Source organism: Bactrocera latifrons, unplaced genomic scaffold (genome assembly GCF_001853355.1).
Source record: "Bactrocera latifrons isolate USDA-ARS-PBARC rearing strain unplaced genomic scaffold, ASM185335v1 scaffold_47, whole genome shotgun sequence".
Taxonomy (NCBI): domain Eukaryota; kingdom Metazoa; phylum Arthropoda; class Insecta; order Diptera; family Tephritidae; genus Bactrocera; species Bactrocera latifrons.
Genome location: NW_017537123.1, coordinates 114,609 through 142,167, shown reverse-complemented (window position 1 = coordinate 142,167; position 27,559 = coordinate 114,609). Strand labels below are relative to the sequence as shown.

General features: G+C 33.8%; 2 protein-coding genes across 3 annotated transcripts; one reads left to right on the top strand and one right to left on the bottom strand.

The window, feature by feature from the left end:
• Window positions 1–174: 174 nt before the first annotated feature.
• LOC108973286 (transient receptor potential cation channel protein painless) lies at window positions 175–19,898 on the top strand. 2 transcript variants are annotated; one of them, XM_018940447.1, is made up of 5 exons: window positions 175–465; window positions 15,751–15,858; window positions 15,948–16,130; window positions 16,952–18,916; window positions 19,145–19,898. In XM_018940447.1, exons 2-5 carry the CDS (start codon window positions 15,799–15,801, stop codon window positions 19,715–19,717), a joined length of 2,781 nt encoding a protein of 926 aa, XP_018795992.1. In that variant the 5' UTR covers window positions 175–465; window positions 15,751–15,798; the 3' UTR covers window positions 19,718–19,898. The 2 variants fall into 2 exon arrangements, with proteins under 2 accessions (XP_018795992.1, XP_018795994.1); XM_018940449.1 differs by lacking the exon at window positions 175–465 and adding an exon at window positions 12,700–12,724.
• A 1,190-nt stretch (window positions 19,899–21,088) lies between these two features.
• LOC108973288 (GTP-binding protein Rhes-like) lies at window positions 21,089–26,435 on the bottom strand. The gene is made up of 3 exons (XM_018940459.1): window positions 26,164–26,435; window positions 22,801–23,502; window positions 21,089–21,953 (listed from the first exon to the last, which is right to left on the bottom strand). Exons 2-3 carry the CDS (start codon window positions 23,197–23,199, stop codon window positions 21,609–21,611), a joined length of 744 nt encoding a protein of 247 aa, XP_018796004.1. The 5' UTR covers window positions 23,200–23,502; window positions 26,164–26,435; the 3' UTR covers window positions 21,089–21,608.
• Between the last annotated feature and the right edge of the window lie 1,124 nt (window positions 26,436–27,559).

Below are 27,559 nucleotides of genomic sequence, written 5' to 3'. Positions count from 1 at the left end.
GCACGCTCGTCATAAGCGAAAGATAAAGCAAAATGTAAATATATCATATAATAATCATAGCAAATGCATTGTATCGTAAAACGGTACGACAGCGCCAAAACTTCCGTCACCAATCGAATCCAACGACTCGCGATCAACATCTGTGGCGCGAAGCATTTAGTTGGTGTTCTGAGTTTGTGCATTGCGGATCGGTAGTAGGAAAGCTTTCGCGGAAGCGGATAAATGAAGTGGTCGCTGTTATACGATTGTGTTGTAGTAGTTGTGATTCAAGCTAAGCTTAATTGAAGAACTGAAAAACGCGAGTGAGTTGTATAAAAAAGAAAGCATACAGCGCTATGCCTCTATAAAAAGCAAAGACTCGGCAAAGCCTTGCGGTTAAATTGAATTGAATGTGCAATCATTGTTGCAAAATTGCAACCACAAGGAAATTAAATCAAATTAGCACGACATCAAGTTACTTAAAAAGTTAGTAGATGAATAAAAAATTAAGTAAACCCTACATACATCTGTAAATGAAAATTAATATTTGAAATAATGTTGCATTTATAAAATGAATGCAGTAAATGTGGTATTGGAGATTTATATACTTATACATATTTATAGATATAAGTAACCTTCCCCGCTGATTCATCACTGGTCAGACGATCCAGCAGCAACACTTTGAGCTTTATTGTTGTGGCATTAATATTGCTGGACTGACAACTGCAGCAAACTGCAAATACCTGTTTTGCAAAAATGATATATAGTTGTATTACAACAACAATCATAACATTACAAAGCAATTTTAATAGCGTCATCAAGTCAGAACGAACTTTTTTGCAGTGTTGCCAAAAAACAAAAGCAACACAGCATGCAGGTATCGTTAATCAGCGCAACACTTGAAAGAAAGTTTTAATATTTTGAAATAACAATTCACTGGTTGTGGTTTCATAAATACGTTTTCTTTAATTTTTCGAGCTTTTGTTGCAAATTGCATGAAGAAAATCGAACTCCTGCCCGTTAAGACCCACGGTTACCTGACCCCACCCAGTAACATTCGGTATTAATGTGAAAGTAAAGCGTCTTATTCGGTCGCGCTGCCGTTGAGTAAAGAATGTATTCCCACTGTGTCCCTTAGAAAATATTGCCGCGTTTCTTTTCTGAAACGTATATTTATTATTGTTGTTCAGTTTTTGCAAACTCAAATTTGACCTATGTGTATATGTATATGTAAAACGCGGTTGCGCTATGCAGTTTATTCAGATGATGTCACATATGTATAGAAAAGTAAACGTATATGTAAATATGTAAATAAGTGGCTACGAGACCCACTTTTGTTTTCAATTCTATGAAATTTATTTCAATAAAAAAACACTCAAGTACATGCATATAAACCGTACTCAAACAATATATATATGTACATATGAAGATACTCATACAAATGCGCGTATTTATCAAATATGGAGTGGCAATGGCCTGTGGGCGTGCAGCACTGAACAGGTTAAAACAGTGCTGAATATAAACACAAATGGATAAAAATAAAGAATGTACTCATGTGAATTGCCAACTTCCAAATATACATACATACATATGTATGTACATTAGTCTCGTCATTCACAAGGCGCTTATCCGCATAGAATTGTGCATTGAAATATTCCATATTTCAGGAATGCATTGGTCAGACGGTCGAACTTTGTGACTTCTAACGTAACATGCATATGGCTTTGTTGTAAATATGTAAAAAAAACTTGGGGTTAGGTTAATTGACTAACGAGCTGAGGTTTGAAGCTGATCAGCCCCGACCAACACTTGCACACACATACCCCTGTCTGCCACATTAGCCAAAATGCGTCTCTTCTTCTATATTTAATTAAAGTTTAACGCTTTGTAGCTGTGCTGACATGAACTTTTTCTCTTTTTCTACAAATTTAATTATGTTCTTTCTGCCTACTTTGTTTTGAGAATAAACAAAAACGAAAGAAAAATCTAAAGTAATCCAGTGGCGTTTTCATAGAGCTTAACAAACAAGTGTGTATAGTATGTGTTTGTAAACAACATAAGTAATGTGCTTCGCTGAATTTTCAAATTTTTCTATAACATGCACTAACAACACTAAATCAGGCGCTGCCCACAAATGTTGCTGCCACATATTGCTAGCCGAAACAAAGTTAATAAATTTTCAACGATCGAACTTTTACGCTTTATAAACAATGAAGAATATAAATTTGTATGCCAATACTTGCGCCTTTATATTCTTAAATGTACAGTATACAATATTGAGGATGAAGAAAGCAATTGACTAAGTGGAGGTATTCACACCTGCTTACACAAAACGGAGGTTCCGTTGTTGGGAAAAATTTTCCAAAAGACCAACTCTCTGACTTACATAAATGTGTAAGGAATTAAAAGCGAAACGTCCAAGATGATTGTATGCGCATCGGCTAATTATTTTCTATGAGCCCAAGATTATAATCCAGGAGCAACCGATCAACCGTGCTCAATTTTTTGCGCTTGTTTGTCCATATTGACTATGACAAATGTCTGCCTTCATACATACCATGTCTCTACTCTGAATAATATAATTGACTTCATGTTATAAGCAATTGCCATTAGAATTGTCCATTAAATGTTTGCTTTCTTTTAATTTGCACATAAGCTGTGTGTAAACAGATTTTACTGCTGTGCTTCGTACACTTCTTGTTATACATATGTATGTATGTTCTTGAGTTTGCTTTTGCATTTTTACATTACCAAACTGATTCACAATTTTGTATTATACAATTATTCTTTTTTTTTTTTTTTTTTTTTTTTTTTTTTTTTTTTTTTTTTTTTTTTTTTTTTTTTTTTTTTGATATTTGAAATTTGGCCGTTGTGCGAAAAAGCTCAGTCAGCATTCACTCGTTTCCCGTCTTAAGCTTTCAAGCAGTTATTTGAGTACATATAAGCAAATCACACACACACATACATGAGTTGCTCCCGCTAGCGGATTGGATGGACGTTGCGCTATATATGTAAATATGTATTAATGTTAGTAAAAAATAAAATGGCTACCATTTAATCTGTTTTTGTAAACCGCAGGAAATCATGACGCATCAGAAATGAATCTAATACCCCGAAATACTAAATAAAACAAAAATAAATAAAATCCATGGAGGTGTGAAAAGACTGTATAGGAAGTAAATATTGTCCGAGTATGTATGTACATATGTATATACTCATATCCACAATCGTGCTTAATTTATACACACTTTTCATACATATTACCTGTGTTCGTATTGGCAATAATGGCAATAATTCGTTCACAAATGGTCTAGATATAAAAATGTAGATATATTCACAAATATGGGAGGAGTCTCTAGGCGAATAGGTATGTGAGTGGCCTACGGAATTAATAATTATAAAACACTCAGTAAATGAAGTGGATATTTATAGTTGTCTATAATAACAGTGCATAACACACGGCTAGGTACTTGAAATTATTTCGATTTGGAGTACAACTTCGAGAACCCAGAGTACTCAGTATGAAACAAGCTGTTTGGTCTAATATTGTTTTTTTAGATAAATAACTAAAAACCAAAGGGTGATCGATCCTAATAGCTTAATATTGTGCAGAACTTTGGGTGTGTATGTGTCAATATGCAAAACTTGAGAATATTTGTATACTTCTATACTTAAGGCTAATAAAATTCGTTTCAACGAATTTCGGCTATATTTCAAATATATTTTTTAATTATAAATATGGTTGAACACATACTCATTGCATATAGTACTATTGCTCAGGGAAACGAAGTAAGCTATTTGCTACTTATATCCGATACTTATATCCGACAACACACTTACACACGTGCCTGTGCGTTCAGCTACTGAATGAAACTTATTCAGCGTTTTAGCCATCCAAAACAAACACCAACATTATTTTTTGACCAAACAATAATAATTAAAAGACAAACAAGGCATGAGATGAGCATACCAAAAGTAGCAAAGCAAAAATCAACAACCAGAATCAACAGTTCAGAGAGAACAACCACAAACCAAACTATGGAGTAGGCAAATATTAAATATTCATTAAATTTTCTGTTCTTGGCCTTTTGTTTTATTCTGTTAATTTCTACGTATGTAAATTCCTTAAGTAAAGCCAAAAAAAAATACTTAACTTTAGATGTGGGTGAGGCTATAACGATGGGAATAGAAAAAGAAAATAATAATTTCAACTTAAATATTTCGTGGTCATTTCATGAGATAGGAAGCATATGTACATCGTACATACATAAATGGGTCAAACAATTAAATCGACAGTGCGACCAGCAGCTCACCTGCGTGCTTAGTGTGGGCTTTCATTTACATTTTCCCACACTACTGTCAAAAAGTCGCTTCATGATTTGGTGTTACGTTATGTTTTTTATTCAACTTGAAATAGGCTGCCAAGCGGCGTAGAAGAGTGCATAACTCAAGGTAGGGCTTGCCCATGGTAAATCACGTTTTGGATATAAAATTTATCAAAAAATTAAAACTTAGAACTTATTATCAGGGAGTAAAAATAATCTCTCAACTTTTAAAAATGCTTTGTTTTATTGCACTGACACTTTGATTGTGAATTTATTAATTTTTTACTTAAAGATTTTGGTTTCTTATTACAGTACATACATACATAGAGTTAAGTAGGTGTATATTTTCATCTATCTCCAGGTCGAACGTTTAATTCAGAAGTTTAATAAAAGTAAAGTTTGACTGATTTTATATTTGGCTCGATCTTTTCTGGAAAGTTTCGGGAATTGTGTTGTATGGGAATTAGGCGTGAATGTAGTTAGATTTCGCTCACTTTTCCAAAATTTTTAGCCCACAGGTGAAACTTACTACTGCAATCCGCTGTGCCAAATTAAAGCTCTATATCGTATTTTAGTGCTTTGTTACGGCACTTTATGATTTTCGGTTAATGGCGGTAATTTCGGTTGTGTAGCAAAAATTCGAAATTTTTTTTGCCAACGAAAGCTAATATGATATACATATATAAATATTTACTCAAGTTACAGTTTGCACAGACGGACGGACCGTCACCCCGAAAGTCGGCTCGTCTCTTATCCTGATCATTTATATATATATGTATATATAACCCTATATATAATATATCTCGCTTAGTTTTATGTGATACGTACAACCGTTAGGCGTGCTATTATACTCTATAGCAACATGCTGCAAGAGTATAAAAACTTTTGCCTCAAAACGCGTACAGAGTACAAACGTATGTTTTTCTTTGTATATATGAGATATATTTCACATTACATCTTACCTGTCTACAGACGAGATTCTTCGGTGGAAAAACAGGCATTCGTTTCACTAAATGGTTTCAAAAGATTTACTGGAGCAAAGCTAAGCATCCGCGTGCTTCACTGCTCGTTTAGTTCGTGTTACTCTTTACAGTGTAGCCTATTTTACATATTCTATTACTATATATGCTTGTGTATGTACGCATGTCGTTATGACGTATAGTTTCACAAAACCGCAGTTCTACTTGCGAATACGACCAGATTGAAATGACAAAGCGACTACATACTTAATGACATTGCACAACCGGATGGCTGCACTTGAGTCAGTATTAAAAGTGAACGAACGCTCCCTAAACGAAGTGTTTTTTGAGAATTTTCGATAAAATCCTGACTTTAAACAGACTCTACAATTCTTGAAATTTTTAATTAAATTACAATTTTTTTTTGTTGACCTCTGTACAAAATGCAAATTTGCGGTCATAGCGTATGCCACAAATACAATAAATTTTATGCAATTTCAATGTTGCACTCACTTGATAAGCCACTATAATTTACAGTGATGGACATTCAGTGTAGATCGAGCTTAATAGCAATTCGACTTAACTAATTATACTGTTCTCTCACATTCTAACCTATATAAAGCAGGTTTGTCATGCACTTAATCAGATGATTTTTAGTGAGTTCCATTTGGTGGCCCTAGGATGCTGTCACAACAAATCCAAATGAACCATTACCTTGGATTCAAAAGGAATTATCCATCTTACTTGAAAATGAGATCTAACCAAATAACACAATAAACCGGCAATCACATTCCTCAGGAGTTCCTCAGGAGTTGTCCTTTCAAAGTAATGTCTAAAAGCTGGTACTATTCTGAATATTTAATTTTTAAGAATGGTCGCAGTCTTTCTATAAAACATATACATATGTATTTTTCCAGTTAGACCAGCGTATCACCATTTCAATGTACGAAAGTCAAGCTCTGATGTATTCATTACTCTATATACTATATATACATACTTATATGAACTTTATATACATAATTAAATCACTCTACGTTCACCATGTTCGCTCATCTTCAATTGCAAATTGGGGTTTACTCTGTTTAATATACAGTGAGCACAGTTGGCGTTGGCGAAAGTTTATAAATCTTTTATATACATTGTGACAAAAACGTACGCAGAAATTAAAAATAAAACGCAAACTAGTCGAGTCGAGCAAAAAACGCGTTTCATACCCAAAATATCCACCAAAATCATTGAAACGGACTCGCGAGAGATGTCGAGCTGTCTAACACTTACCTGATGATTTTCAAGCACCATATTCTTCACCTTTTTATACTCTCGCAACAAAGTTGCTAAAGAGAGTATTATAGTTTTATTCACATAACGGTTGTTTGTAAGTCCCAAAACTAAAAGAGTCAGATATAGGGTTATATATACCAAAGTGATCGGGGTGACGAGTAGAGTTGAAATCCGGATGTCTGTCTGTCCGTCCGTCCGTCTGTCCGTCGGTCCGTGCAAGCTGTAACTTGAGTAAAAATTGAGATATCATGATGAAACTTGGTACACGTATTTCTTGGCTCCGTAAGAAGGTTAAGTTCGAAGATGGGAAAAATCGGCCCACTGCCACGCCCACAAAATGGCGGAAACCGAAAACCTATAAAGTGTCATAACTAAGCCATAAATAAAGATATTAAAATGAAATTTTGCACAAAGGATCGCATTAGGAAGGGGCATATTTGGACCTACTAACTTTTTTGTAGATATCTCAAAAACTACTATAGCTATGTCAACCAAACTGTATAGAGTCGTTTCTTTTAGGCATTTCCATATACAGTTCAAAAATGGAAAAAATCGGATAATAACCGCGCCCACCTCCCATACAAAGGTTATGTTGAAAATCACTAAAAGTGCGTTAACCGACTAACAAAAAACGTCAGAAACACTAAATTTTACAGAAGAAATTTCAGAAGCAAGCGGCATCCAAGTTTTTTTAAAAATTGAAAATGGGCRTGGCGTCGCCCACTTATGGACCAAAAACCATATCTCAGGAAGTACTCTACCGATTTCAATGAAATTCGGTACATAATATTTTCTTAAAACCCTGATGACATGTACCAAATATGGTGGAAATCGGTCCACAACCACGCCTGAAATCTCGATTATCACTTTATCATGCGAGAGTATAAAATGTTCGGTGACACCCGAACTTAGCCCTTCCTTACTTGTTAATATTTTCATTAGTTGAAGAGGCCTAAGATTGCCCAGAACATGACATGACTTCAACAATCTCTCGACAGTCTTTGAGGGCTTTGTACACCCGTAGGGTTGTGTTTATGATAAAACTAGATATTTTTATCCATTGAAAAAATTACAACACACTACTGGGGGCACCGACTTAAGCAGCTGCTGTAAACAAACTGGTTGACAGATCGCACTCATATTTGGCATAGTAATTAAAGACAGTGCTACCAACTTAGAAAAATAATGTTCATTTATCCGGTTAATTTAATTACAATTCCGGGTGCTTTTTTGTCTTGATGTATATAGTAATATGCGATATGCTTTTCTCTCTCTCTTTTATTTTTTCGTTTCACAGCGAATAGGCTAACAAAAGAATTAGGTGATGTCCGTATCCGACGAGTCATTTAAATCGTACTATCAAACTAATTACCACATTGCTGACATAAATACAAAAACAAATACTACAAATGATCGGTCAGTTCTTTTGCACGATGTGTACTATTTTACTTTTATATTGTATGTATCTATATTTTATATGTATGTATGTACGTAAGTAATTGTGTCGAGTATTCATGTACATATAGTATATTTTATATGGCTGTGTCCATTTGTCAATGAGGTAATGATCGCACGTGACATCCGTTCCTGTGTGGAAGTTAATTGCTTAGAAATGTGTTTATGGTTTCCATCGGTATTTAACCACAATTACGCGCAAATATTAGTGCGTTTTCAGATACCGTCATTAGCTACATAGCCCACTAGCTTCATTGTTATACTTGGCTAGCTTTTAGGTGTTATTAAACATTTTTTAGGTATTGATAATATTTATTTTCGTTTCTAAATGGATTAGGATTGCGTTATAGAATGAACGCCAATGGTTATGATTTGCAATAACAAACGATAAGAATAAAGCATTTTGGAACATGGAACTTTTAACCAAACAGTCGAGGAAGCTGGAATTAACTGTGAACTCCATCTAAGAAATCCACCTTAATAGCTAAAATATTAGTAGAACAATCAAATGATTTCATCCAATTCAATATTATGCCAAGCAAAAAAAGATATGTATTTAATAGAGGGAAAGGAAATCATATGGAAAAATATGTACATATATGTATAGATATGTATATATACATATCCTTACACCCAACTTTGCAATATATCTCATATATTAGTGCATATTTTACATGTACACATATCTATATTTGATTTTATGTGATAAAGGAAAGTATGTTGTTCGACAGTTAGAGGTAAGGAAGAATATATGTATACCGATTTTTCAGAAGTCCTTCTTTCAAAGAAAGTATCTACATTATCAAGTCTACTATGATATCGCATATATCAAACGGTGCTAAAGAGATACATAACTTATTCAATTGTAATATTGGTTCAAAATTCACAGTTTTCTATCATTTTAATTTGCTGCCAGATCAAACAGAAATCCCGAAGTTTTGTTCATTTACAACATCCAACGCAATCGGATTACTATTAAAATTTAATATGCTATAACATACATAAGGAAAGTTTATTATGCAAAATAACTAACGAGAGAACAATAATTTTTCTGGTATATTAAAACAACAAGTTTTAGAAGTTGCTATATAAAATAATGTTAAAAATGTTAATTTTAGCAGGATGAGTTTGTAATTGAGGTTTAACTTTAAATATGTTTATGCAAATAAATTTTATTGTAAAAATTAACGAATTTAAGGCTGCTTTCTGGTTACCAACCTTTCTGTTCAGTTAATAGAGTGGTCTGCTTAATAGATTGTACTTAATAATTGCATGGTTAATGGAAAAGTCCGCTTAATAGAGCGACCATTCAATAGAGCTTTCACAGTATTTTTTATTTATGAAATGTTTTTACTATCCTATCTTCTAAGTTGGTTCAAATGGAACACAGTGTGCTAAACTAAACTTTACTAAAATTGGTACGAGGGGATCCGGTCACGTATTGCTGTGGAATACATTTTATACTATTATTCAATACTGTGAACATTTTATTTACGAATAAAGACGAAAATATTTTTGTCGGTATAAGAATCCAAGTGATTGTAGGTGAGATTTAAATTTGAATATGTTCATACAAATAAATTTCAATAGCAAAACTAACGAAATTAAGGTTGCTTTCTCAATGTCTGGTTACCAGTCTTTCCAATAGAGTTATCCGCTTAATAGATTGTACTTGATAAACATCAACAATGTGCATGATTAATGGAGATGTCCGCTTAATAGGGCGTTCATTTAAGAAATCTTTCACTGTATTTTCAAGTTTTCAATTGTTTTAACTATTATATCTTCTAAGTTGGTTCGAATTGGACACAGTGTGCTAAATTTTACTAAAATCTGTTCAGTAGTTTAGGAGTCCATCGCGGACAAACAACGTGACATGTGATTTTTATATATAAAGATTAGACTCGTAGGTAGGAACTGACAGCGTTTGATCAGACATTTGTGTATGTGTTAATTTGTCAGCACTAAAATAAATTTCTTGCAATAAGTGCTTAATTTACTCCAATTAATTTTTAACGTCGCTGAAAAAATTTGCCCTCCCTTTTCACAGCCGGCAGTTCTATTCGCTCCATGCAAGCTTGCACTCATAGATACATACGTCTGTATGTACAAACTTACGTACTATATGTACAGAATCATAAATGGATGATCTGAGAAGTGTAAAAACGAGGAAAAATAAGCTAAAATATCAAATGGAAAACAGTAATGCTTATACTCAACCAATAAATAATCGCATAAATGGTGTTAAAAGCGAAACCAAAAAATCATATTTTATGCTCACCAAAAACGAATCACAGTTTATTATAATACTTGCTAACAATTATAGAAGTGATTGAATTGCGAGTCAATTTGAAAAATGGTCCAATTTTTTCAAGACGAACCATTAATAACTGAGTTAGAAAAATTTGTCGATTAAGTATGAATGTAAGCATGCATGTATATCTACATATCTACATACATGTATTCAAATGTATGTATAGTTGCAGTTGCTGTTGTGGCATGTGGCTAGAAATATTTCCGATTACTTCGATCTCTGTTCACCACTTTTAACTTGCTCACGCACAGTTGATCATTAATGGTGTGTTGGCTGTGCACGAACGAAAATTATTCAATTGTGACAGGCAAACACTTACAAACATACATACATTTAATTATATATTATAAACAGCTAATTGCCTTTTTTCAAAACTCTGGTACTTGAATCCATTGGACGAAACAGCCTCAAGCTTCTGCATCTGGCTACTGACCGCCCGCTTCTATAGTTAAGAAAGCGGTAAATTTTGTTGATGGAAACGTTTATTCACACTAACATTGAAAAGTAATTAACAAAAATTAAAAAAGCCAAAAATGAGAAGCTCTCGTGCTGAGTGAAGGTTGTCGGTACCTCAGTATCTACTGGGGTTGGTACAACTATTCGTGTTATTATTGAGTTCTTGAAGCTGAGTGTGTAGTTTATTATAAAATTATTTAATTATATTTTTCTGCACTCAAAGCGAAAATTTATGAAGTTTTTATAATATTTACCCGGATTTACATACTCATATCTTTATACATACTTTCATAAATTTATGTACCACGTACGTACAGTTAATTTACGATGTTTCTCAACATTGGGAAAATACAGGTACAGGAAACAAGTCTGCCACTATTAGTAACTGCAACATAAAATTTATACACATTTCCTTCCAGAACTCGAAGTCTTTCGAAGTTTTTTTGTGAATTATGATGATTCGAGTTAGGGACGTTTAACTGTACTATTTTTTTTTGAAATGTGAGTTACAACTTTATTGAATACGAAATGTGAAACGGGAATTTTAAAATTTCGCGAGTTTGTAGAGTTCATTTGTTAAAATTTTTGAGAAAGGTTATACGACTCATTAGGGCTTAATAACAACCAGAAGTTTACGATCTTTGTAGTATCCTCTACCAACAAACAAGAAAATAACAATAACACAACTATCGATATGTAAATGTGTATAATTTTTTGTCAGAAAAAAATATTCGAAAAGGCTGAAACAATTATGCAAATTCTTCGTCTGGTAATATTGCTAATATATTTGCAGTTGTGCACATACATATATATACGAACAGCAAATTGGTTCGTTTTGTTAAGCTAATTGATCAGCCAGTAAATAACAATTGTCGGCTTCGCTTTTGAAGTGTAGTTTTAGACACCTTTTAAGCACCGCTCAACACTACATCAATGAAGCATCAATAACCCCAATCAAATCTAAAGTAATAAAAAAAATAAAACTACATACATATATTATTATATGACACTCAGACCCTCCTCCAAATGCTAAACCAGCTTTGTATAAGTTTCAAACGGCAGTTGGAACAACACGCAGCCACTCGGTAGTCAAAATATTGACGTATTCAAATTAGTTTGATTTATTCCGTTTCCGTGACACATTCTCACCATTAATTGAACAGAAATGCAAATTCCCATTCCTCCGATACAGAACAACCGTGAGAAAAGATCTTATCGTTCATAATAGATCTTAAAAATTCTTTAAATCGTCTTCACAGTCTTGTTTTGCCCATTCTTCTTTGTCAAAATTCTGCCCACTATTTAATTATATAGAATCTTTTCGTTTCTGACCTTCATTTTAAGTAAAAGTTATCAAATGCACATTCACATACGAGGTATGTTCAAAAAGTAACGTGTTTTAAATTTTAATCAAGAACTATTTGCTGCTCATCCATATTTTCTTTCCTTTAGAGTAACCGTGAATTATTTGAACAAAACATTACCCATTCAATCGAAAGTTCGTAATATCGAGCATATTATGTCCACAAACAAAAGAAATGAGAACTGCTGATTTGAAGTTCTACCAATAAAATTCGATAGAACGTAGGCCGATAACCACACTTCTGAACACTCCTCATATTCAGATAATCATTCAGAATTTTTCTTTCATATTTTCATTAGATTTTTGGCCGCAATCGCCCAATTCGCTCTGGCTAATTGATTACTTATAAATTTTGTTTTTGTGGGCGAGACTTAATTTAGAATTCATTATATTAAAAAATTAATCGAAACATTTACAACGTTTTTTTGCTCTGAGGTTAAAGCAGGGCGTACAATTACTTACATATATATCTACATATATGTATTGTTCTGGGGTTATATGTTTTCACAGGAGCTAAAATATAAGTACATCATATCGACGGGTAAAACGAAAACAGTTAAATAGAGCTGGAGTAACTCATTAACAACGTAATGTAAGTATTCGCTATTGCCCAAGGGGAGATGGAAACCATATTGGAACAATGTATGATTTTGTGTATAAATTTTAGTAGATATGCCATTCCTATTATCAGTGATGACAAGACTATTGTCTGAGGTTAAGAGAAATATAAAAAAGATAAAATATTTAGTACACTCGTTAGCACAAAGAAATATTGTTACAACTTACATTTTAATGCGTTCACATCTCTTTTAGTTGTCTGACAATGTCAACATAGACTTAGCTACCAATTTAATATTTAAAAAAGTGAAGTAGTACACACAAAGCTTACTTGAATTTTATTAAGTGGTTGACTGAAGGAATAACAAACATAATTACAGCAATAACATTAAATTTAAAGAAAGACCAAAATTATGGTAATGGGCAAACTGTCAAAAGACAAATGTTTTCATCAGTGTGTCGGGAATACATGTGTTAACTTTTTTTTATATTTCTGAGTTCTTACTTCTTGACGCTGAAACAAGAAATTATGTGGAAATATAGTTGATTCAACCAAAAAATTTGTATTAATTGCTTTGTATGAAGCGGAAGCTAAAGAATGGGCTTCACACTACTTCAGCAGTAACAAACTTGCTTTTAATTATTGTTAAATGTTCCTTCTCTAATTTTGTATTTATATATGCCGTCTCAACTTAGTGAAATGAGGGCTTGAGTGTCATGCTGTCATTGTACCTTTGTTATAAAATTGTATATTCTTGTTATATTTGTAGCTTCTACTGTTTTAAATCAGAGATAATAACACATAACTGTAAAATTGCGAATATGGTACAGAATTTCGACACATAAAAACATATTTTCATACAAGTATTTAAACATATCTAAGTCTCTTTGATGGAGCAATTTTTTCCCGAAGTAAAAACATTTTAATAACCTCTTAGTTTCGAACTTTGCGATTTCTAGGGCATGAACAAGTATAGTATAGAGCAAGTATAGAGCAATTTAGCCATTTACAATGATAGAATGGTTTTAAATCGTGTAAAACAAAACTAAGTAGCTTCGAAGATGTCGAGAATACTGCTTTAATATGGTATCCCCATACTATTTTGTATCAAATTGACACCTTTGTKGTTGTTTTTTCCCCAAGAAAGCAAACCGCAAAGAAAACGAGCAGAAAAATGGCGAATGGAAAACAGCTTTTCTAACCAAATCACGTGAAACACATATTCAAGTTTCCGTTACAAGGACTTGATTTTGATCAATCAGTTCGTATGACAGCTATATGCTACATTGGTTTGATCTGAACAACTTCTCCGATAATTGTGATATATCTTGTAAAATAAAAACGATATCCTTACAAGAACTTGATTTGGAACGTTCAATTGACATGGCAATTATATATATGCTACAATAGTCCTATATTCCGACAAATGAGGATCTCCTTCGGGAGAAAAGGACATGTGCTTTGTGTCACATGTGACATGTGTTTCAGGTCGGTCAAAAACTGAGGAACCAGTTTGCATGCAATTAATTCGCCATGGGGGTCATTAATACGCACAATGTTTCACGGTATAAATATTAAAATATGGTAGATTATCAAGCCAAAACATTGGTCCATTCGAATCATGTACATATGTTTATTATGTTTAAGAACTACGTTTTTGTTTCGTTTTGTAAATTGTTATCCATTTCGCAGTTATCTGTATAGCAACAAGACAGCCATTGGGAAAATCAATGAGATTGCATGCAAATAAGTGGATGCATGGTATAAGTACTCAAAGCCTAAGTGACATCTAAATGTTCCCCTTCCAAAATTCAAATCGCTTCATCGCCATGTCCGTCGACTCGAAGTGACGCAACCATTTATTTATTTAGCCTGCAAAATAAATTATGGAATAATTTACATTTACATTTAATAAGTATATAGGAAGTTATATATATATACATTTGCATCATATCATTTACACCATTCTCAACTTTCAACAAGACATTTTCCAGTGATTGAAATTGGAGAAATTTTATAATTTATTTATTCGTGTGATCATCCAATCACAAATGCTTCATTGTACCATTGAGATAGCCGCACACCGAATCAGAGTGACAAAGATGAATAGCTCCAGGAATATCTAATACAACCACAAATATTATATTATCATAAAAATTACCACAAACTTAACTCAAATTTCATTAAATGTTTAGTAGTTCCATTAAACTGGAACTCTTCAATTTTACAATAAATAGAAATTTGATCATGCTTGACTTACACATTTATATAAGTGACAACGAAAGAAAGAATACACCAGAATGTGCTACATTGCGTAGAAGATATGTGATCCAATTACCATTTTGAGATCATAGGTTAGAATCATATACTGGTACTTTAACTTTGCATGATATCAGAGCACTCTATTTAGTGCCTGTATTTAACTGCATTCAAACCTATCGACGATTGTCAAAAATAAGCAACGATCGTAAGCAATAAGTTGTTATACTAGTAGATGGATTACTATAATATGAAATAATAGTTGTAACAAATAAATAGCAATTTAATTTAATTTTTTGACCGAGATGAATATTTTAAATTACTGTAAGTTACTGACAAATAGCGGTACTACTTGGTTAGACTTTCTTAGAGTATCAAGCGAAAAAATATTAATTTTTTATATCCCTCTAATATAGTACATACATACATATGCACCAACGATATGTTGTCATTATAGTAAGTCTCTTAAATTATTCAATTAAACTCAATGACACTGCAACCCTAATGGAATGTGGTCATAAATTGAAGGAAATTTTCACCAAGCATTTTCGGTAGTAAAACTTTCAGTAAACATTAAAAACATAAATGGACCAGGTCTTAATTATATATGTATTATATACATATACTCAGTCATTGTAAAGTTTAGAAGCTAATAAACATAAAACATTTTCTGAAAATTAAATCCCCTACTTTAATGACATTTATAAATTATTTTGTTATCAAAATTTAATGCAAGCAAAATAACCTTACAAAAACTGTTAAATATGTTCACGCTGTGACACATCCGCTTACCCTTACAGATTGATAGACCATTTGTCAGCAAAATTGGGAATTGACGAATTGACAAAATGTCCAATAAACCATACAGTGCGATAAGTATAACCAATTGCGGATTGGATGACCCACAGGTAATGGGCACATGATCGATTACTCTTTACAACATAATAATGGCTTACAACTTGATGTCTAATGCACATACTTGTACTATATATTTCAGAGTGAGCTGGGTGTCGCCTTTGCTAATAACAACCTAAAAGAATTTCGAATTGCTCTCGATAAAGGTGCAAACCCGGCTAGATGTGATGACAAACATTTCAGCGTTTTTGAGTTAGCTCTGAAAACGCATGGCCGCGCTGCATTTGTAGAGGAATGTTTGAATCATGGATGCAGTCCTAATCATGTAAGTAAATGTATGGAGAAGTTGGTTAAAAATTGTCGGTAATGTTACTTTCTCAATAACTATAGTATAATAGTTTTGTTCACCTAACGGTTGTGGGTATCGCCTAAAACTAATTGAAATAGATATAGGGTTATACTATATAAATAATATATATAAGGACCACGAGGAGAAGAACCTGGCTTCGCTTGGAATATCTAATTGGCGCCACGTAGCGAAAAAAAGAAACGACTGGCGCGCGGTTGTTAACTCGGCTATAATCGCGTAAACGGTGACTACGCCAATCAAGAAGAATATATAAGTAAATAATCAAAGTGACGAGACAGTTGAAATCCGGGTGACTGTCTGTCTGTCCGTCCGTTCGTGCAAGCTGTAACTGGAGTAAAAATTAAGATATTTTGATGAAACTTGGTACACATGTTCCTTGGCAAAAAAAAGTTAGATGGAGCTCTTAGATAGACCACTGCCACAAATAGCCATTAAAGTATAAAGTGTCATAACTAAGCATTCAAGATAAGAATAAGATATAAAACTCAAATAGGCGTGGTAATGACCACTTTTATATAAATACATATATTACCCCGATTTCGACTAAATTTTGTAAGACACATATTTTTGGTACGCGGCATGTTAATAATATGTGGTACTGGCAAAACTATATCTATATATATATCTATCGGAACAATACAAACCCCATCTCTCATATTTTCCCGAAGAAATTTCTCGGACTTATATTCTTGCAAGTTGAAAGGTATAAAATGTTCGTTTACACCCAAACTTAGCCCTTCTTTACTTGTTTCAACCATTTTTTTTTTACTTTTTAGTTAAACCAACATTGGAAGAAATCAGCAATCAGTTTTGCCGCAGATTCCCTGGATCCAGAAATTCTCAATATACTCCTGCGTAACAAAGATGTACAAGTAGATCGACCCTATGCCAAACTTACACCTCTTAATATACTCGCCAAAAAATTGACTGCAGAGAATCAGAACGATGTATTCGCTTGCATTAAACTTCTTCTGGAATATGGCGCCTCACCCAACAAGCCTGACGACCGTGAAATGACGCCATTGAACCATATTTTGAAAAACAAAAAGCTGGACAGTCAAATTAAGCGAGAACTTGTTGAACTTTTCACTTCTCAGCAAGATTTAGATGTCGATAGCTTTCGAGATGGCGAAGTACGTGAATTGTTGAACCGTGATTACCCCGAAATGTTGACAAAATTGAGTGCAGTCGACGTAAGCTTAGACAGGCTTTTTTCACTCCTTCGTAATGGTAACGAAGAGGAATTTGTCCAACAATTTCCAAAATTCAAAGCCAGAATGATTGAAAAAGAAAACAATGCGAACGAAGTAGAGAAGCAAGAACTTCAGCTATTCATAGAGACGATAAAGCGCGGTACACACAAAGCTTTTGATTTGCTCATAAATTACACCGTGAATATAAATGGCACCTTAGATAATCAAACACCCATACATATTGCAACAATTTTTGGTAATTGGCGAGCTCTAAAAATATTATTAGAACATAATGATCTCAAGTTGCGCCGGCAGGATCAATTATTAATCACTGTCATTAGTCACTTAGGCGATGAGCCATTATACGATTTTGTCAATTACGAGAAATGTCTCTCCTTTCTACTAAATTCGGATCGCGTTGATGTGAATGAGACAGATCCCAGTGGCTCAACGCCACTTCACTATGCCGTTAAGTATCGCAATCGCTTAGTTATCCAAGAATTACTACGTCATGGTGCCTACATTGGCATGCGCAGCTCCTTTAATGATTTGCCCATCGATGGAATATATCCGGAAGTGTTGGAGGAACACTTTGATGATTGTGTCACTACAAATGGTTATAAGCCTGGTGATAGTGACTTTGAAATATTAGTCAATTTCAAGAATCTCATTGCACATCCGCGCTTGAGTCATGCAACGAAATTGCGTGCACAAAACTTCCACGAAGAGATGCCACCGATTGCGTATATTGCTGAATCAAAAGAATATCGCCATTTGCTACAACACCCACTTATCACCAGTTTTTTGTTCCTCAAATGGCATCGTTTATCTGTCATCTTTTATATTAACTTTCTCTTGTACTTCTGTTTTGCCCTAAGCATTATAATACACACCATACTGAAATTTCGTGAAAGCGAATACGAAGCTCTAACTGTGTTATTCGGGCTCTTCTCATGGGTTGGCATCATTTACCTCCTTATGCGCGAAATAATACAATTTGTTTTGGCTCCAATGAAATATTTCTGTTCGGCGATTAATTATATGGAAGTGGCACTTATTATATTTTCAATTCTGACTTGTACAGAGTCCAGCTATAACCTCGAAACCCAGAGAGTAATAGCTGTATTCACGATACTCCTCGTCGCTATGGAGCTTTGCTTGTTGGTGGGTTCATTGCCAGTTCTTTCCATCTCTACACATATGCTAATGCTGCGTGCCGTATTAAAGAGCTTTATCAAGAGTTTTGCTCTTTACTCAATATTCGTAATAACATTCAGTTTGTGCTTCTATATTCTATTTGGCAAATCATCGGAAGTCAACGATATTACGAACGGCACCGACGCCGTAAGTGATGGTGGCGAGTTCAACAAATTTGCAAACCCATTTACAGCGGTTATCAAAACTATTGTAATGTTGACAGGTGAATTCGATGCTGGAGATATTGAATTTGATACCGTCTACAGCTATTTGATATTCTTAATATTTGTGGTATTCATGTCAATTGTGCTTTTCAACTTGCTCAATGGTCTTGCTGTTAGCGACACACAGGTTAGTAACTGAACCCTAATATATATAAGATAATCTGCTAAGAATTCCATACTTCCATAACCAATTAAGCTATGTTGTAGTATGTTGCGGAAAATGATCCGGTTGTATCCAAAATATATAAAATATTTTTTAGGCATCCACCAACAGTAAAAATTCAAATTTTTGGTGTATGAAAATCAGACAGTATATCTGTTATATACATATGTACATATACTATTTTCTTTACAGGCCATTAAAGCGCAAGCCGAACTAAATGGTTCCATTTGTCGAACTCTTCTACTCACACGCTACGAACAAGTCCTGACTGGACGCACCGGACATGCCAGTTTCATCATTAAACATGAACCGTTCCGCACAATATGCCGCCGCTTAATGAATCTTGATTCCAATTATATTGTTGGCAGGCAAATCGCCATTCTACCGAATGACCACAATAAAGTATTCGTCGGTGTGGCCAACGGAGATGCCAGTGTAGAATCGAAATACAATTTCGCCCGGACTATTGATGTTCGCAACTCGAAATCACAATTTTTACCATTTTCAGAAGAAAATACCAATCATCAGAAAAAGTTGCTTGATGCACCCGTTTCATTCTTGCCCTGCTGCTGCACCTGCATTACCGGAAGATGCTCTGAAATGGATAGTCGAACTGTAAAATTAGCTATGGCAGTAATCGAACGAAAAAACACATCACAAGAAGATAAGATGCGTGAAGCGAATACGGAAAGAAGACTGAAGAATATAGAGGAACGATTGGCACAGATGACGGAACTACTGCAGAAATTAAGTCAAGAACAATAAAGATGCCAGTTCAAAGTTGATATCATTATCAGTGGCTGCTATATTAACTTTTCTAATAATTGTGCAAACTTTAAGTGTCCTTTGGGTTATTTATTAAATTTTTTTTTTTTTTTAACAAATACGCATGTATCAAAATATGTATGATAACTTCTAATGCAATATAAAATGTCCAAAGTAATAAGTGAATGTGTATGCATGTATATGTAAGCAAAACTAGTGTGCGGTGCCTTGTGCTGAGAGGATCTTACGTTGCGTTGGATAGATATGATTCCATTTAAACAGCATTTTCTTAATAGAAAAAAAACTCAATTCAATTCTGTCCACAATAAATAAGACAAGAATCTTGCAACTCACAATTCGATTGATTTTACAACATCCCCTGGAAGTACAAAAGCAAATTGACTCAACATTTTTACAATTTTAGTAGACCAAAATATGTGCATATTGATGGCAAGAGGACACTTGTAGAAGAAAATTTTGAAATGAAATGAAAGGAAATTTCTAAGTGTATTGCAGTATTTGTCTGCCCAATATAAAATAAATCTACATTTCTGGAAATAATTTTTTATTAAAATTCAATAGAATTTACAAAACTGATACATTCTGTAAAAACATTTTTACTTTTCTACTTATAAATCCCTTATACCAGATGTTATTTTTTCTTCCATTTCATTTTTTCTCAATTTGTTTTATAAATGTTTGAAGATTGTATTTTACTCATTTACCACCTATTTTGCATTCTAAACGTGTTTATATGTGTTGTAACATTTATTTAGTATTTTCAACTCAAAAAAACATTATTGTTGCTCTTTACTTCTGCTTTTTCAGTAATCTTCGTAGTTTGGAAAAACACATTGTAAATACAAATACGTCGTTTTTGACTTAATACTATATACTTATTACGTTCTTGTTTCACATTTAGTAAGAAGCTTGCAGTATATTTGACGTCAAGTTCAGTGATACTTAATAATGTTGTCTCAAGTTTCCTCCAAATTAGTAGGTGCAGAAAATTTCATATTCACTTTAGGCATTTGAATTATATTATTTAGATTGACGTACGTTTGTATACATGTTAACCTTAGTTTAAAAATTCGTTAAATAGCGAACTTCTACTAACAATGGTATAAATATATTATTTTGATACATACAAAACTACATTTGATTGGTCTATAGTTGATATAATTCTTTGCAAAAAGTATATTAATAAATATATTTCGGATTTTGAAAACTTTAATTCTACAAATATTTACTAAATTTTACAATCGGGTAAACTACAATACCGTTTAAAACATACTTACATATATACATATGCGAATATAATTTATTTAAATATATGTAGTTGCATACATATAATATATGTACATGGCATAAAAAACTAATATAACTTCTTTCAAAAATACTTCTATCACTGCATTTTTCTCGAACTACACAATTTGGCGTTTTCTTATTGTTTTATGTCAGTTGAGAAGTCCAATGCTATGCGAACACGTTTTTTGGATTATCATGTATTCCATTTCCCAGGCAAAAGAATAAGCTCATTAAATTTTTTGTTTTCCTTCGATACATATCTAGAAAAAACAAAAACAAATCGGAATAATGGCTTTAATGCCTAACCGAAATTGCATAATTTTCAGCATTGTTTTCACTGTCCTCGTTAGCTCTAAAAGAACTGTTGGCAGAAAAATGATTTTGACACTATAAGTGTAAGTGTAATATTTCTATAAGCCTAAGTTAGGGTTTCATTGTTGGCGAATTTCTTTTAAACTTCAAAAGGTTTAACATCTGTTTTGCACTATCCATTACCAATATCCAAAAAGTCCAAGCAGCTCCTTATTTATACAAATATTGAGTTCTCAACCACATTGTCTTTACTAGCCTTCGTTTATACCCTTCATGTCATAGTGCATGAGTGACGCTTTAATGTATATTTATGTGATGGATTTTTTATGGTACGTGTTATTCCTGCTGCTGCGCTGCTATAGGAAGGTAGTGATTGCCTTCGTCGCCTCACGGCAGGACTTAGATTGTACCGAATATTCGCTTGTACCAACAATTCTTTGAAAATCTCTACAATGCCTACATTCTCCTTAGCCGAACATTCGATGTAACCGCATTTCCAATCCTCACATACAATCATTTCAGTGACCTCATGCTGCACCTGCCGATCGGCTTCGTTTATGTCCATCTTATTACCAACGATGACAATGGGCACCTTGAGGCCACGCTTTGCTATTATCTGTAATGAAGAAATAGTTGCATATGTTAATCAAATTTGGGCTACAGCATTTAGAAGAGCAAGGTCAATAAATGTAAACATAATAGCTAATTTTTATTGACCTTGAAATTATTGTATGTATGTTTGTGCTCTTAATTTCCGTTCCCTATGTACTATTTTTATTATGGTTTTCAAGGATAAACTTATACATAAGATTTTGCTAACAGCACCCATCTGCCATCTCTCTCCAACGACCGGCACTCACCAGCCATTACGCGGCGTGACGACTCAATGAGTCGCCCATTACGACGCCGTAGAAAACAGACACTCCAGCCACGCACAGACGACTCTTTCTCTTTTACTTCAACCACTCGAGGGAACGGACCATATGTTTAACGCTCCGCCGTACTTTCATCCAACTTTATCGTCAAACATTAAAACGTAAAATAACTATYTTTTKGATAAGACGCTGTAATAAATATAGTGAATTTTGTAATAAATGGACAATCTTATGATAACTTAGAATACGATTACTCCATAGATGTATCCATAATGTTCTCTTCTCTACTCTTGTATAATGAAAAGGAGATGAAATAGCAAGCGTTTTTAAATAACAGTTTTTCTCTTGATTTGATTTCAACCGCATGTACTTTATATATTAATAGTACATAATAGTTAGGCGTTTGATAAAGGATTTAATACATAGAATGTAACATTTAAATTGTAATCTTGGATATATTCTGCAAATAAGTGCTTTTTTTTTTTTTGCTATTACTGCCACACATATATACATTTTTTATTATTTCGATGTCAATCGCATGATTCATGCATTTCATCATAATATTCAAAGAATCAACAATTCACCCACCTGTTTCCTTAGTCTTTCCACCTCAAACCATGATTGCTTATCATCAACCGCATACACCAAGATGAAGGCGCCCGCTGCTGATATCGACAAAGTACGCATTGCGGGGAATTCATACGAACCGGATGTATCTAAAATGTCTAACGTTAATGCCGAGCCATCTGGCAGCTCATATTCCCCACGATGCAACTCCTCCACTGTTTGTTTGTAGCGGGCTTGAAATTTATCATAGAGAAATTGTGAAATAATGCAAGTCTTTCCAACACGTGCAGCTCCCATCATGACCACACGTCGCTGCTCCTTGCGTATTGCAATGGTGGTGTAGTCGGTGGTAGAAGCGCGTGTTGTACGCATCACCGCCGCCAAAGAGGGTAAGCGGAGGCGTTGACACGGCCCTGGCATGATAACGTTAACGGCGATGTTGAAACGACCACTGAGTGCCTCTGTGACTGCTCTCAATTTCTTCGTAGTCACAAATAACTACACGTACACTTATTTGCTCTCCTTAAAGTCCTGGCGCGCTGGCAAAATTAAATTGGTTTTTTCTTTATTCGAACATGCATAGACATACCTAGTTTAGATTTTACTTCCAATTTAATGGCATTGAGAAGCAAGTCCAACGTCTAGTATACTCTGTCTGTTTAAATTTAATTTAAATCCATAAATCAAAAAGAAACTAAAAACTGGTAGATGTTTCTAAGAACCCTGCGAAAGAAATAAACATCACATTGAAGTATTCATCAAATATGCCTTAAATAATGAAGAACTAACTTATATTTACAAACAGTGATTTCGAAATTAAGACAAAGCATGTCTTAAGATTCACCTAAATGTTAGCGAAATATGGTGTATTATATGTTAACTACTAGCTATTGCTTGTAACACCTAAAACTAAAAGAACGGTAACTCGCGAGAAGCATTAAATTTAACAGCAGAAATGATATGGTAGTAGGCATTTGTATCAGGTTAAAAAGTGGACAATGGGCGTGGCAGCGCTCGTATTAAGCTGAGATCCCATATTTTAACAAATACTCAACCAATGTCAACCAAATTTGGTGCAAATCTCAAGCGAAGACAGTTGCCCAACATTTTCCTACCCTGCGATGTGAACGAGCATACATCGAACTTATCGAAGCAAATGTCTGAAGCAAAGTAAAGCGAAAATTCTATGTGACTCAACCATTATGGGAAGCACAAATGAGTACAAGTTTGCACTTCGTGTATTTATTTCTGTATAGAAGTAGCTAAGAAAATTTAAAACCGTTTTTATCCCTATAGTTTATGTTCAATTATAAAAAAAGGTTAATTATACAGAAAAAATATCAAATTTTAAGAAGTAAACAAATAAAATTAAAACCACTCACGTATACGCCATTATGCACCCGTTATGTTTGCAAAAAAAAATTATCAAAGTTTGTTCACGACTTAAACAAAATATTTAACTGATATTGAGCTATTGCCTGGTAAGAACTTTTTTTATTATTGCATTAATTTCTTAGCTCTTCAAAATAATGAAAAAACTATCTCCACACATTGAGTGAAGTATTATAGTCATCACAAAAGTAGATCTTCCACACGAATAATATATAAAGTGCTTAGAATAAGCCCATCAGTGGTCATAAGCTTCCAGAAAAAAACTAATTGTCCCAAAACACAAATCATGGACCACAATAAAATTTTGACGGATGCATGCGAACGTTTCATGATAAAATATACAACAAGGAACAAGCAACATTTATGGAAATAAATAAGTTTGTTTGTAAACGGAATGCCAGAATGCTCTGCGGCATGAGCTACATCGCAGCTGTAAAAAACAGAAACTGAGAATCACGTAAAGAATGTCAAGGTACGATCGAAATTCGCCAGAGATCGCCGAAATTAAACAGCAGATGACTGCAAACTATATATATGCTATATCCCCCAGGGAGACCATCACTAAAACAGCGAAAGTATAGTGGAGGGGCTGTTTTGATATCGAGTTGCTTCATATGGTGACATGTTATACCCTTACAAAAAATCTATGGATAGGAGAGGAGCGATTGTCTTAAAGAAGAAGTCATATTTCAACAGGATGACGACCAAGAACATGCTGCACAAAATATCTTATTGATGTTCTCCTCCCTCACCGAATCTAAACGAGCTTTGGTAGCGAGTACAGCGAGAATGGCATACTTTTAGAATTTCAAATGAATTTGTACATAATTTAATGGAGATTATACCAAGCCTTGTACAAAGTGTTTTGTGTAATAAAGGGTTATGTATTAATACTTAAAATTAGCTAATTTTTTCAAGTTTCTGTAAGGTGCAAAATATTTTTTTTAATTTTTGTATTATTAACCATTTTGCTTAGAATTGAACATGAAGTAAAGAAGTAAAAAACTTTGAAATTTTCTGTGTTAAATTTATTCTTAGGCAGATAAAAGGACTTTCCACTGTGTGTGACAAATTTGGGAAAATACCTTTAAATATTTTCCATACAAGGGGTGGAATTTAATCGTTGAGTTTGATCGTCTACATTATAGGGTATCCGATGTTTCTTTTTGGATGCTGAAAACCTCGTGACACATTTAATATAGCCTGCCAGCGTATAAAAATACTACAAGTGAATTTAACTCAGTAAAACGAGACATTCTTTTAAAGAAATTATTTAGGATTATTTTGCCAAATATCAATTGAACTTTTATGAACGGCAATATACTAAAGTTTAATTTAGTGTAGAAAAAAGCGATGCAGTTTATTCTATTATAATCTATAAATGCTGTGATTATAAAATAGTTCCATTCTCCCTTCTTCTTAGGTGCTTTAATAACAGAGACATTGAGTATTTTACTATTAGAAAGATTCTTTTATGAGCATTGAAAAATATAACATAATCTAAAAAGGTTTCGGACGGGATGTCAAGAATTTCTAAACTCGATAAGTGGTTTCGATGGCTAAGAATAACAATAATAGATATTTAAACAGTTTTTCTGAGCATGTACTTTTGCCCTTCACTACCGAATATGGCCTAATTGAATATTTTAACAATTCTGTAATATTGACATATAACTTCGAAACTGAGACGGATTGTTTATGACAATCACTGAATTCAAGTTACTCATACGTAGCGTCAAACATACAGTTCAAGGTTCTACCTATGGGACCATACTGTCTAAAGGCAGTATGTATCTTTATTTTACTATAATATTATGCATTAGAAATTTGTTTAGACTTTTGATCCAGCCCATTATTTACAAACTTCATTATATGTATATATAAGTATTTCCGAGATTGACGTTAACGGAGCTATACAGGATACGTATATTTTGTTCTATTTTGCTGTCAGCCCGACAACATGCAATTTATGCTCGAAGTCGTTTAGCTTACCGATTTATTGTTTACTTTTCTGTCCCTTTATAAATTTTCCATAAGAACTGTAACGTTCTATTGCTTGTTACTGCTTAATGAGGCGTAAAATCTTTTAGTGCATCCACAATTATTGTTATTAATTTTCTGTTGTCCTTTGCATTAACTTGCTTATACCATTTTTTATTTATTTTTACTAGAAACTCATTTTGGATGCAAGGGTTGAATTTCAGATGTTTTTTTCACTGAGACTTAATTAGTCCGATAATAATAAAATTTATAAAGAAAGAGCACAACCGTTCGCACCCAAAGCTATCGTTTATCTGAAGCTTATCACTTGGCACCCATCCTTTTATATCGAAGTAGTAGTATGACTATATAAACACCAGTATGTATGTAAGTATGTGTACATTCTCCAAACGTGTGCGCAACGCTCATTGATGTGCCGAACACAATGCTCGCGACAGACTGCAGCAGCACGACAGTGAACTGAAAATGGCGCTGTGAATCCTACTACATGAACAAAACAACGATGTTGTCTATTTTGCATGTACACAATTTCGATGTGGCCATACTAATACCTTGCACTTCAATGAAATTTTAATATTTTGTTCAAAGTGAAATGTTTTATACAAAAAATAAGTAAGTAGGTAAATTTATTTGCTTTAAATTATCAATTGTTATTACAAATGATGTAACAGGGCTATTTTATGGTTTTATTTGTAAAATAACGTCAGGTTTGTTAGAGCTTTGAGTAATTTTACACTTTACATATTACTGGCATCACGACTCTTCCTACAGTCATTGGCAAATATAAGAATATATTGAAGTTAGCGAGAACGACAACTGTCGACCTGCAGTCGTGCAGTTGTCAAAATAGGTCTGTTCATAAGAACGTGTGTATTTTAATATTTGACAGATGTCGTTTGCAGTCTCTCGCGAGCATTGTGTTCAACACATGAATTCGAAATTCTCGAAAATAAACAACGTTTACTCTCTCAATTTGGCCGAAACTACCAAGCTCGTCTACTTTGCCTTCGCTTTGCTTCAGACTTGCTCTCTTTCAGATAAATTCGGTATACATCATTTGTTTGACTACATTCACATAAAAATTATTCGAAACGAAGCAAAATTTTTGGCAACTCTCATCTTTTTATGTATGTTTTGACAAGCAGTTATCAAGAAAAGGAAGGAAATGTATGTCTAAACGTGCCATAATCAGATGAGCACCCCCGTTGTTGTTTACAACCAATGCTTAAAAATTCGGGGTCATTTCATAGAGTTGCTCAATATTATTCATTTTATTTTATGACTTTCCGTCCGTCCATCCGTTCAAGCTGCAACAGTGGTAAAAATTGCGATGTTCTTAATGAAACTACTATATACACATGTTTTTCGTCATCGCAATGCAGTTGGT

Excerpts from the sequence above, each read along its gene's own strand:
- LOC108973288 (XM_018940459.1), bottom strand. The coding sequence starts at position 23,199 with ATGCCAGGGCCGTGTCAACGCCTCCGCTTACCCTCTTTGGCGGCGGTG. Across the intron at positions 21,954-22,800 it reads TGGAAAGACTAAGGAAACAG|ATAATAGCAAAGCGTGGCCT; the intron begins GTGGGTGAATTG and ends TCTTCATTACAG.
- LOC108973286 (XM_018940447.1), top strand. The coding sequence starts at position 15,799 with ATGTCCAATAAACCATACAGTGCGATAAGTATAACCAATTGCGGATTG. Across the intron at positions 15,859-15,947 it reads GCGGATTGGATGACCCACAG|AGTGAGCTGGGTGTCGCCTT; the intron begins GTAATGGGCACA and ends TATATATTTCAG. Across the intron at positions 16,131-16,951 it reads ATGGATGCAGTCCTAATCAT|TTAAACCAACATTGGAAGAA; the intron begins GTAAGTAAATGT and ends TTTACTTTTTAG.